Source organism: Thamnophis elegans, chromosome 3 (assembly GCF_009769535.1).
Source record: "Thamnophis elegans isolate rThaEle1 chromosome 3, rThaEle1.pri, whole genome shotgun sequence".
NCBI classification, from domain to species: domain Eukaryota; kingdom Metazoa; phylum Chordata; class Lepidosauria; order Squamata; family Colubridae; genus Thamnophis; species Thamnophis elegans.
This window is the reverse complement of record NC_045543.1, coordinates 35,957,834-35,975,010: the sequence shown is the minus strand read 5'-3', so window position 1 is coordinate 35,975,010 and position 17,177 is coordinate 35,957,834. Positions and strand designations below refer to the sequence as shown.

Here is a 17,177-nt window from a genome sequence, read left to right as displayed (position 1 = left end):
ATGGCCCCGGTTATGCACAGTATATATGTGACTGTACGAAATGAAAATGGAAAATAAAAACACATTTACAACAACAGAGCAGGCAGTTGCTTTAGAACTCAAGATACAGAAAAATGTTTCAACTGCCTTCAAGGAGGTCTCGGAGGAAATTTTGGGGATCAAAGAGCTAATCCAGATTCGCAACCAAGAGATAAGAAAAGATATTGTGGAAGCCTTTAAAGGCTTGTCTGGCTATGTATCTTTATTGGATGATAAAGTGGAAGAAATTAACCAGTCTAATGTTAATTTAGTAAGTAAAGTTGAAGAAGTTCAAAACAAGGTTGATAATACAGAAGCAGAAATTACAATGCTACAATATAGACAGATGGAACTTGCTTTGATAATAAGAGGCCTTAAAGAGAATAATCAAGAAAATCTGAAGGAGATTCTTTCAGAAGCCTTTGATCAATTAGTAGGTCAACCGAGAGTGGACTATGACTGGCAAATAGAGAAAATATACCGTGTTAATTCATGGATTGCCAGACATAAACAACTACCAAGAGATATTGTAGTCTACTTTGCTACGAGGAATACAAGGAACCTGATACTACAAGAGTCCTATAAAACCAAGTTGCAGATTGTGGGCCAGGAGGTGCTAGTTTTGAAGGAAATTCCACCAAAAATGTTGAGATCCAGAAAAGACTATGCATTCCTAGTGGACGAACTTAAAAACCGCCAGATACAATATAGATGGGAAGCCCCAGCCGGATTAGTGGTCAACTACCTGGGACAAAGAGACTGTCTTAACTCAGTTTGGAAGGCCAGAGATTTTTACAGCAACATATTAAAGGCTGGTTACCCCTCATCTGCAGGATCTAGAGAAAGGGAGCAAGCAGGAGAGGCCAGACAGCAAGATGCCCAAGGATCATTGGAGGTGGCCCAAGTTTTGAATCTTCTGGTGGAGTCAGAAGGAATTAAGGAGCAAAGACAAACCCGAGCGGCTACCAAATGCAAGGAACCAGAACTAAAGATGCAACAAGCCCAGCAACAAGCCCAGACAACAGTTCAAGAAACCATAAATATCAACTCAGAAGCGGTGGGAGGAGCTAGACCAAAAATCAAATTACAGGATTTCCAGGTGGCTCTTAAAAAGCTTCAGGGAGCTAAAGATGACAATTAAATTTTTAACTTGGAATGTCAGTGGCTTAAACTCACCACAAAAAAGGAAAAAAATATACCACTATCTGAAACAATTTAAAAACGATGTAATTTGCCTGCAAGAAACACATATTAGAACAAATGACCAGAAACATTTAATGAATGCAAGATTGGGACAACATTTTGTAACCTCTGCTTCGGAGAAGAAAAATGGTATAATTATATTCCTAAGAAAGGATATAAAAGCTGAACTAATTGAAGCAGACTCCCAAGGAAGATATATTGCAATTGAACTATTATTAGAAGGAAAAATATACTTTTAATGGGAGTATATGCTCCTAATCAACAACAAGAAAAATTCTACAAGACGCTCCATACCAAGTTAATACAATGGGACTACAGATCCTGCATATTAATCGGTGACTGGAATGGAGTTTTGGATACCAAGAAAGATAAGAAGGGTCTTTTGCAAAATATTCAAACACATGCAAAACTACCTAAGTCTTTTTTTGATATGATGGATGATTTGGAGCTAAGACACACCTGGCGGGAAAGGAATGCTAAAGAACAGGACTTTACATTTTTTCTGATAGGCATCAATCTTTTTCTAGGATTGATTTTATACTAACTACAAATGATTTTCTTTCTAAGGTAAAGAAGACGAAGATATGTTCCAGAGCCTTAACAGACCATAACCCGGTTTGGATGGAATTGAAATATGGGAAGGAATCTAGAAGGTGCTGGAGGTTAAATGAAAATTTATTTAGATATGAGAAAAATGTCAATGAATGCAAAAAATTGCTGAGAGAATATTTTGTTTTTAATATGAACAAGGGTACATCTATGGAAATGGTTTGAGATGCAAGTAAACTGTATATGAGAGGAGTTTTAATAAATTTAAATAAGCTATATAGACATAGACAGGGGAAAAAAAAGAAAGGAACTAGAGGAAGAGATAAAGAAGAAAGAGTAGGAGTTAATATCCAACCCAGGTGATAAGAAGACAAAAGAGGCAATCACCTTACTATGAGCGCAATTTAATATGTTGATGTCAGACCAGGTGACTACTAATTTGTTATATGCTAAACATAATACTTTTTGCAATGCAAATAAACCAGGCAGATGGTTAGCATATATGACAAGGAAAAAACAAAAATCTCATACTATAGAAAAAATAGACCATAAAGGTAAAGAAGTTTATCAACAGGATATGATCAAAAATGTTTTCTTATCATTTTACACAAGATTGTACACTGGTGATAAAATATAAGGTTTAGATATATAGAGACACTTGGAGAAAGAAAAAATACCTATAGTTAAGGATGAGCAAATGGAGAGATTGAACCAACCAATAACTTCGGAGGAAATCCTCCAGGTAATTAAACAGTTAAATGTTAGGAAAGCACCTGGTATAGATGGATTGACAGTGGTTTATTATAAAAATTTACAATTAGAAATGGTAGAACCCCTTAAAGAACTATTTAACAGAATTCAATTGGAAGGAAGGGTACCTCCATCTTGGAGAACAGCTTTCATATCCCTGATTCCCAAAGAAGATCAAGATCTCAGCCAGCCAAAAAATTATAGGCCTATATCATTACTCAATACAGATTACAAAATTTTTGCTAAAATATTAGCAAACAGGTTGATGTTAGTCATGCAACAACTGATCCACAATGATCAAACTGGTTTTATACAAGGGAAACAAATGAGAAGTAATGTAAGACAAATTGTTAATATATTGGAGTATCTGGGAAAGAATAACCAAGTCCCTGAAGCGCTCATATTTCTGGACGTGGAGAAAGCATTTGATCGAGTGAATTGGCAATTGCTAACGAAAATAATACAAAAGATGCAAATTGGAGAGCATTTTATACAATCTATCAAGGCAATATAGCAGGAACAAACAGCACAAATTATAGTTAATGGTAGCTTAACAGAACCTTTTAAAATTTAAAAAGGTACAAGACAGGTTGTGCCCTATCTCCATTATTGTTCATTTTAACCCTGGAGTTATTGCTGAATAAAATACGGGGGTCAGATGACTTACAGGGAATTAAGATTAGACATTACGAATACAGATTATGAGCATTTGCGGATGACTTGGTTGTAACTTTAACCCAACCAAGGAAATTACTACGGCCTTAATGAATATGATTAATCAATATGGTCAAGTACCTGGTTTTAAAATAAATTTAGGCAAAACAAAGATGTTAGTTAAAAATATGAACACAAATCAGAGAAGAATTAGAAAAAATAACAGGATGTGAGATAGTAAAAAAGGTTAAATATTTAGAAGTTTATATTACAACCTCAAATGGGAAATTATATAAGTATAATTACAAACCATTATGGCACAGAATACAGGTAGATATGAAAAAAATGGGAAAAACCACAACTGTCTTTGTTGGGAAGGATAGCAGCAGTAAAAATGAATGTTTTGCCTACGTTTTTATTTATTTTTCAAATGATACCAATACTTTAAAAAAATGCAAATTTGGTAGATTGGCAGAAGGGTATTAATAAATTTGTCTGGGCAGGGAAGAAACCGAGAATAAAACTTAAAATAATGCAAGATGTACGTGAGAGAGGAGGTTTGAAAATGTCAAATTTAAAATTATACCATGAAGCAGTAGTTTTATCAATAATTAGTGATTGGATCAACTCAACAGATGATAGAATACTGAACATTGAAGGCTATGATTTGGTATATGGTTGGCACGCTTATTTGATATATGATAAAAAGGTGGATAAGACTTTTAAAAGTCATATTTTAAGGAATGCTCTACTGCGTGTCTGGAAAAAATATCAATATAAAGTAAATGACAAGATATCCATGTGGGCAATTCCCAGACACGCAATAGAGAATATAAGCATAGAACAAAAATAGGATGTAACCATATATAGACAGCTTCTTACTATAGAAAGAGGTATATTACAGCTAAAATCTCTGAATGTATTAAAAGAGGAAAGGGTAATTCAAACATGGTTTCAGTATGGTCAGATGGAAAAAAGACTAGAAAATTGGCATCACGCAGAATGAAGACAATCTAATAAAACAAATTAGGGATCAAAATCCAATGCATATATTGATAGAAATAGATACTGAAACTGAATTAGTTAAAGACTGTATGATAAAGTGGACAAAATTTTTTGAAGAACCAATAACGATGGATACATGGGAAAAGATATGGGTAAGGAACGTAAAATTTACGCAAGCCCAAAACCTGAGAGAGAACTTCTACAAGATGTTTTATAGATGGCCATTAGATCTTAGATCCTAAAAAATTGGCTTGTATGTATCCGAATTTACAACCTAAATGCTGGAGATGTGATTGTGTTGATGCTACGTATTATTATATATGGTGGATTTGTAAAAAGGTTAAAGCATTTTGGATAAAAATATGGTGGATTATGCAATATATTCTTAAAAAGAGGATAAAGTTTACTCCTCAGTTATTCCTGTTAGGTATAATTACGACTGTACAGTTATAGAGACTAATACGATTTTGAACCTTACAACGGCAGCAAGACTATTGTTGGCGCAGTACTGGAAGAAGGAAGAATTACCTACTATTCAAGAATGGACACTAAAAGTAACAAACTTAGCAGAGATGGCTAAAATGTCAGCATCTCTTAAGGACCATTCAGATGAGAAATATAAGCTGGAATGGAGAGGATGGATTGACTATATTCAGAATAAATATGGGAGTAAGAAATTCCAGATAGCTTATGAGTGAATGAGCAAGGAATGATACAATTTGCTTAAAGTTAGCTTTACAAAAGGGGAGTTAAAGTACAAGTGAGGGATGATGCTAAAGTCTGTTAGCTTATTTTAGAATATGGATATTAATGTTTATACCCTGTATTTACTCTGGGAGGTTGGGGGGTGGGTGGGTGGGAGTTGGTTTTGGGGGGGGGGGAGGTATATATTTGTAAAACTTTTTTTAAAACTTTCAATAAAAAAAAGAATTTGACTTTTTTAAAACTTGGAATATTAAAAGATACAAAAAGAACAAAGAGAATTGCAACAATTGTAACAACAAAGGGAGAGATAACTGCTACTCTAAGACTGGAAACTTGAGTACTGAAAACAAAATACTTTTACTTTCACTACTGATTATTCTGGTCTGGAACTTTAAAGTCTCAGTTTGTTTATAGAAAGTGATAAGAAGTAAAGCACCATTTGTTTATACAAATGTTCATTTGAAGTATATCCTTAACCAGAGATCTCATGGTGAACTTAGGTGTAATCTTGTAAAAATCTTCCAAGTCAGAGCAGCAGTGTTTTAACAGCTGAAAACAATGGCTTATTTCCAACAACAGAGAGAAACTGTCAGCTTGCAAGAGATAATGTTTGCAATGCAGAATTTATCAAATACATTTGAGAAAATGGTTGAAAAATTAGAGCACCTAACAGAAAAATTTGATGAAAAGGATGGAGATGCTTATCAAATGGGAAAAATAGAGCATAGAGTCCCAAGCAATAAAGAGAAAAATGACTACAAAGAAATCAAATCTGCTGACATCTATGGTGAATAGTTTCTGTCTGGAAATAGAAAAAGTGGAATATGGAAAGGGGAACTAGATGGATGGGAACCCTACCCTAGATGGCAAGACACAGAAGAAGAAAAAATAAAAGAACTTATGGATTTAAAGGGAGAAATTTTATTAGTAACATCATCAATAACAACACTGACAATTAAAGACAAGCTTATTATGGAAAAAGAAGAAGGGCATCGAAATTACATGAGAGAATCAATAAACAAGGAGTTACAAAGAAGAATACATACAAACTTGATTAAGGAGACAATTAGAGGACTGATGCCACAAATGGCAGAAGATATGAGACTGTTTCGCTACTGGAAAGATACAGGCTGATAGATGAAAGTGTTTAATCTAAACTAGTTGGACTTAATGAAATTTAGTGACAATAGATATGGTTAAATAAAGCATTGAAAATGATAATAATGTATACATATGTATTGGTATAACAAGTAGTAATTGGATATGAATATTGAATGGTACCTATGAAAGGAAGATGAAAAATGGTTTGGTTACATATAAAGATTAATAAAAAAGAACTAAATTATGATAATGGATATAGTCAAATAAAGGAGAGATAATGATAACAATGTATATATAGATATGGGTACAACATGGGGAAATTGGATGTAAATTGTAAACAGTGATTTGAAAAGGAAGATTAGAAACCTTTGTTACTAAATGTTATTGAGATTTAACTAGAATAGGCCATAAGGAATAGTGTTATTGGGATACTAGAAATAGCAAATGAGATGCGAGTATGTGGTTATGTCTTGAGTTTTGGTATGTTTTATGATGAAGGACGTTTAAACAATTATAGTCAAATGAGAATGGAGGTAGGATCATTGTAATATGTACAACTATATTTGATTTAAAATACTAGAATTAATATGAATCATGGGTGACTGTGAAAGAAATGCACGAAAAATTTTTGTAACCAACTGATACACTTTCTACAGTATGTAAAGAAAGAGGATTTTTTGTGTTGTGTCTGTTTTGAAGAAAAAAAACTTTTAATAAAAAAAGAAAGAAGGCGTATGAAAAGTTAAGAAGTTCCAGGGCCTGAAGAAGGAACTGGAGAGGATGTGGAAAGTAAAGGCCAAAGTGGCCCCAATTTGCGACTGTGATTCCTAAAATGGGAGAGTAGCTCCAACAAATCCCAGGAACAACATCAGAACTCTGTCCAAAGGATGCAGTGCTAGATAGGAACAGCTAGGATACTGTGTAGAACCTTCCAAATCCTAAACCTCTGGTAGAAGACCCAAGTTTGAGGCACAGCTGAGAAAGGATTTTTTAAATGGTTTAACCAGCATCAAATGCTACATATATACAGTATATGCTTGGGAAAAGGACTGAAACTTAACTATGTTTCTAAAGGCCTGCAGGATTTTATTGTTTCTTAAAACATATTGAATCCAGCAGGCTGGGGGGAGCTGAGAAGCATCTACCTCCACGGAAATTGTGAATGTTGGTTTTGTTTTTAATATGTTGTCTTTGTCTTGTTCCTCCCTTTCCCTTGTCTTTTGTGAGCCGCCCGGAGTCCTCCGGGAGTGGGCGGCATACAAGACAAATAAATAAATAAATTTGTTTGAGTTACACACAAACACCTCATCTTGAATCAAACATATGCCTTACCATCCTCTGAAGCATAATTATCTTGGGGCCAAGATTTCTGCTTACTGTGAAAATATGGATTAATCTTAGAGTAAAAATAATGTAATCCAGACAAAAAATTACTCTGCCAGAATACCAAGAAGTTTCATTTGAAGAATTCAGCCTGTGAAGAGAATAGATACACATTAGTAGAAAACTCCATTTTCAAATTATGTAGTTACCACAGTTCTCTTTCAAATACTGTATTTATAGTTAGTTGTTAAATAGACCAGACCCCCCCACATTGTAAGTATTTTTATACTCGCAATAGGTTAAACTGAGATAAAAATTTATCATAGTGCTTCCATAAGTTACATTTTCAATTATTTATTATCAACTTTATATGGTACTGTCTGTTTCCATGATTTTTTCTTTATATGAAGATTGCAGTTTTATTCTGGGCAACTTCATTTTCAACATTGTAATTGCCTCTGTAAAAGAAGAATGAGCATTTTGAGGACAGATAACCTTAGCCGACGCTTAATATTTGCAGAGATTTACAAATAATAGATTGCTCCAAATTGAATGAGAATGCAATACAAACAAGGGACAGAGGACATTATTTTGTCCCCAGGTTTTGGGAATTGATTTTTTGTTTTTTAGTTAACTTAATCTGATTTTAGGACTTACATTATATATTCATGCATTTCCACCTCATAATGGTGAAAAATAGTGCTTTTAGAGGAGCCGGAGTTCCACAAAAAGCTATTGGGGGAGCACAAATTGTTCACTATTCCTGGAAAAAATATTATTTGCAAGAATCTGTCTTCCAATTTGTCAAAATATTTATTTCTTATTTTATCAGATTCATATGATGTTCATTCTAGGTGTTCCTAGATAAACATGGATTCCATAGAAAGCTTATTCTCAGACATTTAAGAAGAACCAGGGGATGCCTTAGAAATCAATGGTGGTTAAAAGCCAGAGTTCAAGGCTGTTAAGATCCTTTGAGATCTTGAGCCCATCTTCCCTAGTGTTAGCAATTCCCCCTAGCCTGGTGTTAGACTTAGCAATTCATATATCTTATTTTTCTGTGGGAAAAATGACACTGTTGTTTACAACTAATACAGACAGTAAAGTACAATCTACTAATTCAAACAATTAAAAAAAATCATAAACTTTAAAATATAGAGTAAAAGTTATATGTTTTGTGTCTTCATAAATTAAAGGATGCTATGACCAGTGATAAATTAATCCATAAACAATCTTCACTGCAGAGAAAACATAATTATGTACAATTTTCTGATAGTAATCAAAGAAATAGGAATGAAATTATTGCACAGTGGTGCCTTCAGTCACCATCTCTGTCAAGCACTTGTAGATGCAAGTAGTCCTCGACGTAACACCATTTATTTAGCGACTTTGAAATCACAATGACACTGAAAAAAGTGACTTATTTTTCTCACTTATGACCCATGATCATGTGATCAAAATTTAGATGCTTAGCAACTAGCATATATTTATGATGGTTAGTGTTCCAGAGCAATGTGATCATTTTTTGCTACCTTCTGACAAGCAAAGTCAATTGAGAAGCCTGATTCACTTAACTATCATGTTATTATTCATTCAACAACTATGGCAAGAAAGGTCATAGAATGGGGCAAAACTCATTTAAAAACTGTTTTGCTTAGCAACAGAAATAGTGGACTTAATTATGGCCCAAATTCAAGGTCTATTTTATGATCAAGTAAAAGTTCACTGAGTCATCAATTTCTTCTTTGCTCTCCTTAGCCATTAGGGTAATAAAGACTATTTTGACACCCAAACTGGATTTTTTCCCCGCTTTTGGAAAAAGTAACCTTTTAAAGCCTCAATCTTATGATGCTTTCCATTTTACTTTGGTAGAACTTTTAGATCACTCTACAGAATTTCCATTGTAAGGTTTTTTTTGTGTGTTTCTAACTTTTATTGTTTTATCAATGCAATAAAATACAGTGAAAAAATTAAGAGAATGAAAAAGAAAGGGGGAAAATATGAAGTACAAGGGAAGAAAGCAAAAGACATTGACCTCTGACTCTCCTTAGCACAATACAAGATAGCAACACCATAATCTCAATTTTTTAGCTTTACACACTAATATATAACTCTCCATTTCTATAAAAAATCTAATTGGCAAAAGTCAGTTTCGTTTTTTTAATCACAAACACAAAATCCAGAAGTGATAGCCAAATAAAAAACATATTTCCTCTTTAAATAGATCAATTTTACCATTACTGCTTTACCTTCCTTGCTGCTGAAATAATATGTACTTCTATTTGCACTTAATAATCTTTATAAACTATCACCATTTATATTAACAAAATTCATTGTATTCTTTTAGATTCTTTAACCTTAGAGGGAAAATATTTTTTCTTCCATTTTAAAACAATAAGATTTTCTTTAAAAACATTTCTAAAATGTGGCGTTGGTCTTACCTGATACACTTCTTCTCGGTGTGCAACCCAGGAATGGGTTGACTTTGGCTCTTAGCTGATTGGACTGAGTCTGTCAGAGCTGTGAGGACATGCCTCTGTTGCCAACAGTCCCCAGCTTTTGACGAAGATGAAGTGACAGACTTGATGTGTCTTGTTCTAAGGTTCTCCCCCCTGGACACAGGACCAGATGGTCTCCAGGATGGGGTTGGATTCTCTCAGCACACCAAGAAGGAGTATATCAGGTTCGACCAATGCCCCTTCTCCATTGTGCTGATGAGAGAATCCAGGAATGGATATGGATTCCAAATGGATACCAAAGCTGGCTTGTCCTACAGGTGGTCCTGAGTCTCTGATTCTGTATGTATCCTCTGGAGGACTCCATACCAAAGGCCACTTCAGCCAAAGTGAAGGCATCCAGCTTATAATGGCTGATAGAGGCTTGTGGTGCTCACGCTGCTGTAGTGGCCACACACCGAGACAACGGAAGAGCCTAGTCTTCCTAAGCTTTGGCGATGCAAGCCTGTATCCACTGGCCTATGGTCGATGATGTGACCTTCTTGCCCAGCATAGAGGGCTGGAAGGACTAAAACAGGGACTCTGTTCTCCTAAAAGAGGAAGCTGCCTAATGGGTCCTTTGAAGTGCTTGTTCCGACCTCTTGTCTTCTACTTTCAGAGCGTCCTCCGGTTTGTTAGGAATGGCAGAGTGGGATGCTAGGGCTGCTACCGGGCCATCCCCTACCAGCATCTGGAGTGCCCAAGCTAGCTCTGGGCCCACATTATAAAACCTCTTGTCGGAAGAGTACAGGTTGGGGCCAGTCCCAGGAGAGGCCCATTGCCTCTGGACCACATCTATAAACAGCTTTAGTGACAGAATCCCCTCAGCCTCCATGGTTGGTTCAGAGAAGAGAGGGTCAGTGGGATCAACTGAGTCCAAGGCTGGATCAGGAGCTGAAGAATCTGCCCCCAGGCAGGCCATATTTCTGGTTTTGAAGAGGAAGGACTTGAGGAGAGCCGGATGGAATAGTCCTGCAAAAACTGGCTGGTCCATTGTCAGTCCCTCATCTTTGGAAAGTCCCAGTATTTTTGCCCTTCCTCCAGAGCAATGACTGGTTCTTTCTGGAGGGAGTGGGGGAATATGGTCTTTGGAAGGCCAAAAAATCCGCTGGGAGCTGGGTTGCCTGGTGTTGCCCCAGCTGTAAGCAGAATCCAGAGACCACAGAAGCCGCTCGCCTGCTTTGCTGCATGTCTGCAGCTATGCCTTATTTGATGGCCTCTGCAATCACAAATTGCATACTGGATGGAATTTCAGGCTCTTCACCCCTGGGTGAAGCCCCATGCAGTTGGGGTAAATGTTGCCTCAGGAACAGGCCTCCCTTGTTTCCAGGCCTAGTCACCATTCCCTGCCATAGAAGGCAGGCCTGACAGGGAGTTAAAGTAATCTTCATTGCTGTCAGGCAATATAAATCCCTGTTGGAAGGTCTGCTCTCCAGTGCCATCTAGGGACAAATCTTGTGAGCACAGCCTGATAACCTGGCTTGACTCATTCCCTATCTCCAACGGTTGAAGAAATCTTTGGCGGGCAACTGTAAGATTATCCTTGGAGGGTTCTCCCAAGCTCCACCTGTCAGCCTCCCTCTGTCCCTTGGCAAATTGCCTGACAAGGGCTTTCTGGTGTCTGTGCTCATGTCTTTCTTCAGCTGTTGAAGCTTTTCTCAAGGCAGCAGCTCTGACCTTAGATTTCGTGGCTGCATCTTTCGCTGCAGACCTCGGAGCTGGGGCACTCCACTCGGGAGTTTGAATATCAGCTGTCAAGACCGGGAACCTGCAAAGCGGGTTCAAATTCCCTGCATGTTCTCCTGCTGTTGAAGAATCCAGGAATAGAAAGCTCTCTCCAAAAATGGAGCAAATTTGACACATCTGTCTTAGCTGAGGGACTGAGTCAAAAGCTGGAGACCATTGCAACAGAGGCATGTCCTCATAGCTCTGACAGCTTTGGTCCAGTCAGCTATGCTGGAGAAAGAATTTAAACTATTTTTTAGAATAAATAAAAAAGACACCTAAATTCAAAATCTCTAGGATACACTGAAAGCATACATAAGAGGCCTCATGATTGCCTACATTGCGAGATAAATCAGAAAACAAAAAGAGCAACAAGAACTTAGGGAAGCCGAAGCTGAATTACAGAAATACCCAAAGAATAAAATTAAAAAAGAAAAAATAGAGATGATAAAACATAAGATTAACTTAATAACTCAAAAAGAAGTAGCACAGAAAATTAAAGCGGCCAAACAAAATTACTTTGAACAAGCCAATAAACCAGGATGATGGCTGGCATACAGATTGAAAAATGAAAGAGAAAAAGGGATGATATATCAATTAAAATATGATGAGGGAAATATTAAACATAAATCAGAAGTAAAGAAGCATATTATTCAAAAATACTTCACAAAACTATACACGCAAGATAATACAGAGGAAACTAAGATGAAATAATATTTAAACCCAGAAAAGATCATTCCAATCTAAAAAAATCAAAAACAAAGGGAGGTGATAAACAGGCCAATAACGATAGCCGAGGTAGAATTAGTCCTGAAAAAACAGAAAAATAATAAAACCCCAGGACCAGATGGAATCCCAGTGGAGTTATACAAATATAATCAAATAATATTGGAAGAATTAGGAGTGGAAATGTTTAACAAAGTCTTAGGAAAATCCAAGATGCATGAATCTTGGATGGAAGCAATAATATCGCTAATCCCGAAAGAAGAAGCCAACTTACAAGAAATCCAAAACTACAGACAAATTTCACTATTGAATTATAAAATATTTGCAGCGATTATGGCAGGAAGAATTAAACAAGTTTTAAATGAACAAATACATCCAGACCAAAACAGATTTTTACCTCACAGACACATTAAAAAGAATACGAGAGTCATCCTAGACATAATAGAATATTATGAGGCGCATCCAGAAAAGCAATTGGTACGGGTTTTCCTTGATGCACAAAAAGCATTCGACAATGTAATTTGGAAATTTATAACAATACAACTAGATAGGATGAAATTCGGAGAAAAATGTACAAAAAAGATAGAAAAACTTTATAACACCCAGACAGCCAAAGTTCTGATGAACGGAGAACTAACAGAGAAGATAGAAATAAAAAAGGGAGTTAGACAGGGATGCTCCCTCTTTCCTTTGCTGTTTATACTAACTCTGGAAATATTGTTAAATGAAATTAGGAAGCACCAAGGAATAAAAGGTTTACGTAAGACTTAAAAATGAAGAATATAAGACCCAAGCCTATGCCGATGACTTAGTATTTGATTTAGAAGATCCACTGGAATCCAGTCCTAAATTAATTCAAAAATTAGAAGAATATGGTGAAGTGGCAGGATTAAAAATTAATAGAAGTAAAACAAAAATGATAACTAAGAATATGACAAAAAAGCAAGAAGAGGAATTGGAATTAGTAACTAAAAAGCAAATAACTAAGAAAGTGAAATACTTGGGGATTTGGGTGTTGGCAAAATGTTCTACAATTAAAGACAACAATTATAATAAACTGATGACACAAATAAGGAAAGGTTTAGAAAGCTGGAAAAATATTCAGCTCTCACTAATGGGACGTATAGCCACAGTTAAAATGAAAATTTTACCAAGAATTTTATTTTTGTTGCAAGCCGCACCTATTAATCCGGGTAAAACTTTCTTTCAGGAATTAAACAAACTAACTGCTAGGTTCATCTCGCAAGGACGAAAAGCAAGGATTAAACTAAAGTCAATGCAAGTTAGCAAGGAGAGAGGAGGCTTAGCATTACCAAATTGGGAGTTATACGCATTAGCAGTAACAACAACATGGGTGAAGGACTGGATAGAGTTAAAGAATAAAACAATCTTGACTTTAGAAGGCCATGATCTGCAAGCAGGTTGGCATACATTTCTATGGAATAATAAAAATAAAGCACACAAATACTTTCAAAAACATCTAATTAGAAATGAGTAATTGCAAAACTGGCTCAAAATTAAAAAAAAATCACTATGTGAAAATCCCAAATTGGCTATCCCCGACAGAAAGGACAACACACCCAAATTTTACAGATATTAATAAAGTGTTAAGATACAGAGACAGATAAAATAATCCAAAGCCCAGAAAGAAAAATGATAGGGATAATATATAAATTGTCAGGCCTTCAGTCATATTCCTTTTGGATCTTTGGCCTGCCACACTCTCTCTTATTTTACTATACTGTTTCATTAGTGGGGAATTGGATGGGGAATAGTAAGGAGTAGTTGTCAAAATAAAACATTCCTTTCTAGAAGCCCAAGGTTATCCTCTGTACCTGACCGGAAGTGGATAGGTAGAATCACCAGGGTGGCAGTGAAAGATTGGACCATGTGATGAACTTGTGGGTGTGGGGGAAAGGTCTTGAACTTTCAAGTGGGTGGAAAACCCAGGAAGCTTTCAGATTCGGGTTTCCCACAGATGTATCAACATGTCTCTCTTAATAAATTGGAACTTTGAGGAAAGCTCTTCCTTGAACTCTGATTTAATTCTGGATGATATTTGGAACACTGACATTAACCCAAATCTCCCATTAAAATAAATCACCAGCAACCCCGGCATGGGGTGCTGGCGAGGGGTGCTGACTCCCAACACTGACTTGACCCGGTCAGTGTAAAATATTAGCGAAGAATTAAGATAGAGGCTTTTGAGAAAAGAAGCTTATGATGAATTGCTTCTCTGAAATTCTTTCAAAGTGCAAAGGAATTTGTGTGGGTAGATGCAGCTGGAGGGAGCTGGAAAGGCTAATTCTACACACACATGGCAAGATGATTGGAGCCTCCCAGACCAACTTGTGCAGCCAAACGTGAGTGGAGACTCCTCCTTTCCCTCAAAAGGCTTGGAAATATACTGGATTGGAGATAATTACTCCTTCCATATGGTGATAAATGAGCTGAGACAGCAGGAAGGGATGTGGCCAGCATATCTCATTAGTCAAGACACCGATGTTAGGACTGCAGCCAGTGCTACCAGGTTGGGCTTTCTTCCCAGGTTATGGATGGAAGAGATGCCAGTGGGCACCTCCTTGGCCATAAACATGGGAAAATCAAACCAGCAAGCAGAAAGGGCCTTGGGCCATATCTTCTCCTAGTCAGCCATTAAAGTTTGAGCTGTAACTTGTGAATCAAGCAACCCTGGAATAGGTTTTAACTCCAGGTCATGGATGGGAGAGATGCCAATGGGCACCTGCTCTCCTTCAGCAGATGACACCATGGCAGACAACTGGGCAGTGACCAACCCAGGGATTGACCCCCACCGAGTCCAATCTCACCTGCAATTCCCCAAAAGGTTCTTACCCCACCTTTCCATAGAGAAGAATTCTTGACAATGGAAGAAGGGATGAATGAGGGGGAAGTTGCAGAATGGATAGCGGAACAATGATGAGGTGGTTCCTAAGTTTAGAGATACAACTAGGTTCTGTCCCTCAGGGTGGCAATAAAATTCCACCATTGCTATCAATTCAGCCACATAGTGTCAGAGTGCTTGGCTCCAGCCCCAATATCACAAACGTGCGCACAAACCATCAGTGCGGTAAAGAGAAGGCCCCAGAAGCCACCCCAAAAGAGTCATCTGGGCCAACAATCGGAAGAGGCGGATCCCCAACCTAAGGTGTTGAAAAGCCCAACCAATGGGGAGGCCTTGGAGGAGGAAAATGCTGAAGATGACCCAATGCTGAGTGCACCCATCTGCCCCTTTATGATAAAATGCAACCTCCAAGTGTTCAAAACGGGAGTAGAGGGGGAAGTTGGCGCGATTATGGACACCAGCTGCACCCAATGTTTAATCAGCATGTCGATTGTGGAGCAGCTAGGCATACACACAAGACCCTTCAATTTGAGCAAGTGGATGGAACATTGACTGGGGGGCCCCCAGCCATGAAAATTACCGAGTTGGTAAAGTTAATGATAGGCCGCCGCTATGAGTTCCTCTGATTCATCGTGGTTCCAAGAATGCAGGAATCAATTACCTTGGGGCTTGCATGGCTGGACAAGTGGGCACCTACAATAAAGTGGGAGGACGGCATTAGAAAATTGATTATCGGCTTTGGGCTGTTACCACTGGTGGAGCCAAAAGGCCACCCAGGAACGATTGAACTCAACAGCCCAACCGTCTGGAACTTGCAGCACCTGCAAGAGACACCAAACCTCCAGGAATCCAACAAGTACCAAAAGACTACCGGGATGTGAGGGGGGGTGTTCAGTGAGGAGGATTGCAACTATCTTCCCCCTCACTGACCCACAGATTGCACAATAAACTTCAAACATTACCAAAGCTAAAAATGTACTCCATGAGATGATTGAATTGAGGAACTACATCGACACCAATTTGAAATGGGGCTTTATTGAACCAGAGAAGATGAAAGTAGCAGTCCCAGTGCTCTTCAGAGAAAAGAAAGATGGCGGGGTTCATCTCTGTGTTGATCTGTGAGCCTTGAATGCGGTATGCAAAAAGAACACCTTTCCCCTTCCCCTCATGAAAGATATGTTAAACCACTTGGCTAAAGGCAAAATCTCTCCAAGCTGGACTTGAGAGAGGCATATTACTGCATATGGATCAGAGAGGAAGATAAGTGGAAGACCACTTTTAACACACACACCCCTTGGCAGTTTTCAATACAAAGTCATGCCATTTGGGGTCCAAGGAGCACCCACAGTCTTCATGCAGAACATAAATGAGGTGCTACATGAGCACCTGTACCGTGGAGTGCTCATTTGTCTAGATGACATCTTGATCTTCTCTGAAACCCTAGAAGAACACGTGAAGCTGGTATGGCAAGTCCTGAAAAACTTCTAGCCTCCAAGCTATATGCAAAGTTGTTGAAGTGTGTGTTCCACAAGACCTCACTAGATTACTTGGGTTATCGCATTTCCAATGAGGGGATAGAAATGGATCTAGGAAAAGTGAAATCTGTGTTGGACTGGAAACCTCTAAGTACTTGCAGACAACTACAAAGCTTCCTTGGACTCGCCAATTTCTACAGGCAGTTCATTTTGACTTTTGCAGAAATTGCCCTCCCATTTGACTGAGTTTTTAAAAAGGGGACCTTCCCCAACAAAGCCAAAAGCGAACCAACCCCTAAAGTGGACAATGGACTGTTAAAAAGCCTTTGAGAAATTAAAATGGCTCTTTGCCCAAGAGCCCATACTGCAACACCCTGACCCTGAGTGACCATTCATAATTCAGACGGATGCCAGTGATGTTGCGATAGCTGCAGTGCTACTGCAAAAGAATAAAGACCACCTCTTGCTATGCACTTACATCTCCAAGAAACTCACTACTACTGAAAGGAGGTGGTGATTAATTTTGTTATGTTAACTTTTATGTTATTCTCTTTTCAGGAAACTTTTTTCTTCTGAGACCGCCTA

General features: G+C 37.7%; 1 protein-coding gene across 1 annotated transcript in view; it reads right to left on the bottom strand.

Annotated features, from left to right (window-relative positions):
• The window catches only part of TRPM8 (transient receptor potential cation channel subfamily M member 8), a 175,729-nt gene that overhangs the window by 27,415 nt on the left and 131,137 nt on the right, over window positions 1–17,177 (bottom strand). The window contains exon 19 of the mRNA XM_032213076.1: window positions 7,318–7,459. Within this exon, the coding sequence (XP_032068967.1) occupies window positions 7,318–7,459 (142 nt within the window). The remainder of the gene's footprint in view (window positions 1–7,317; window positions 7,460–17,177) is intronic.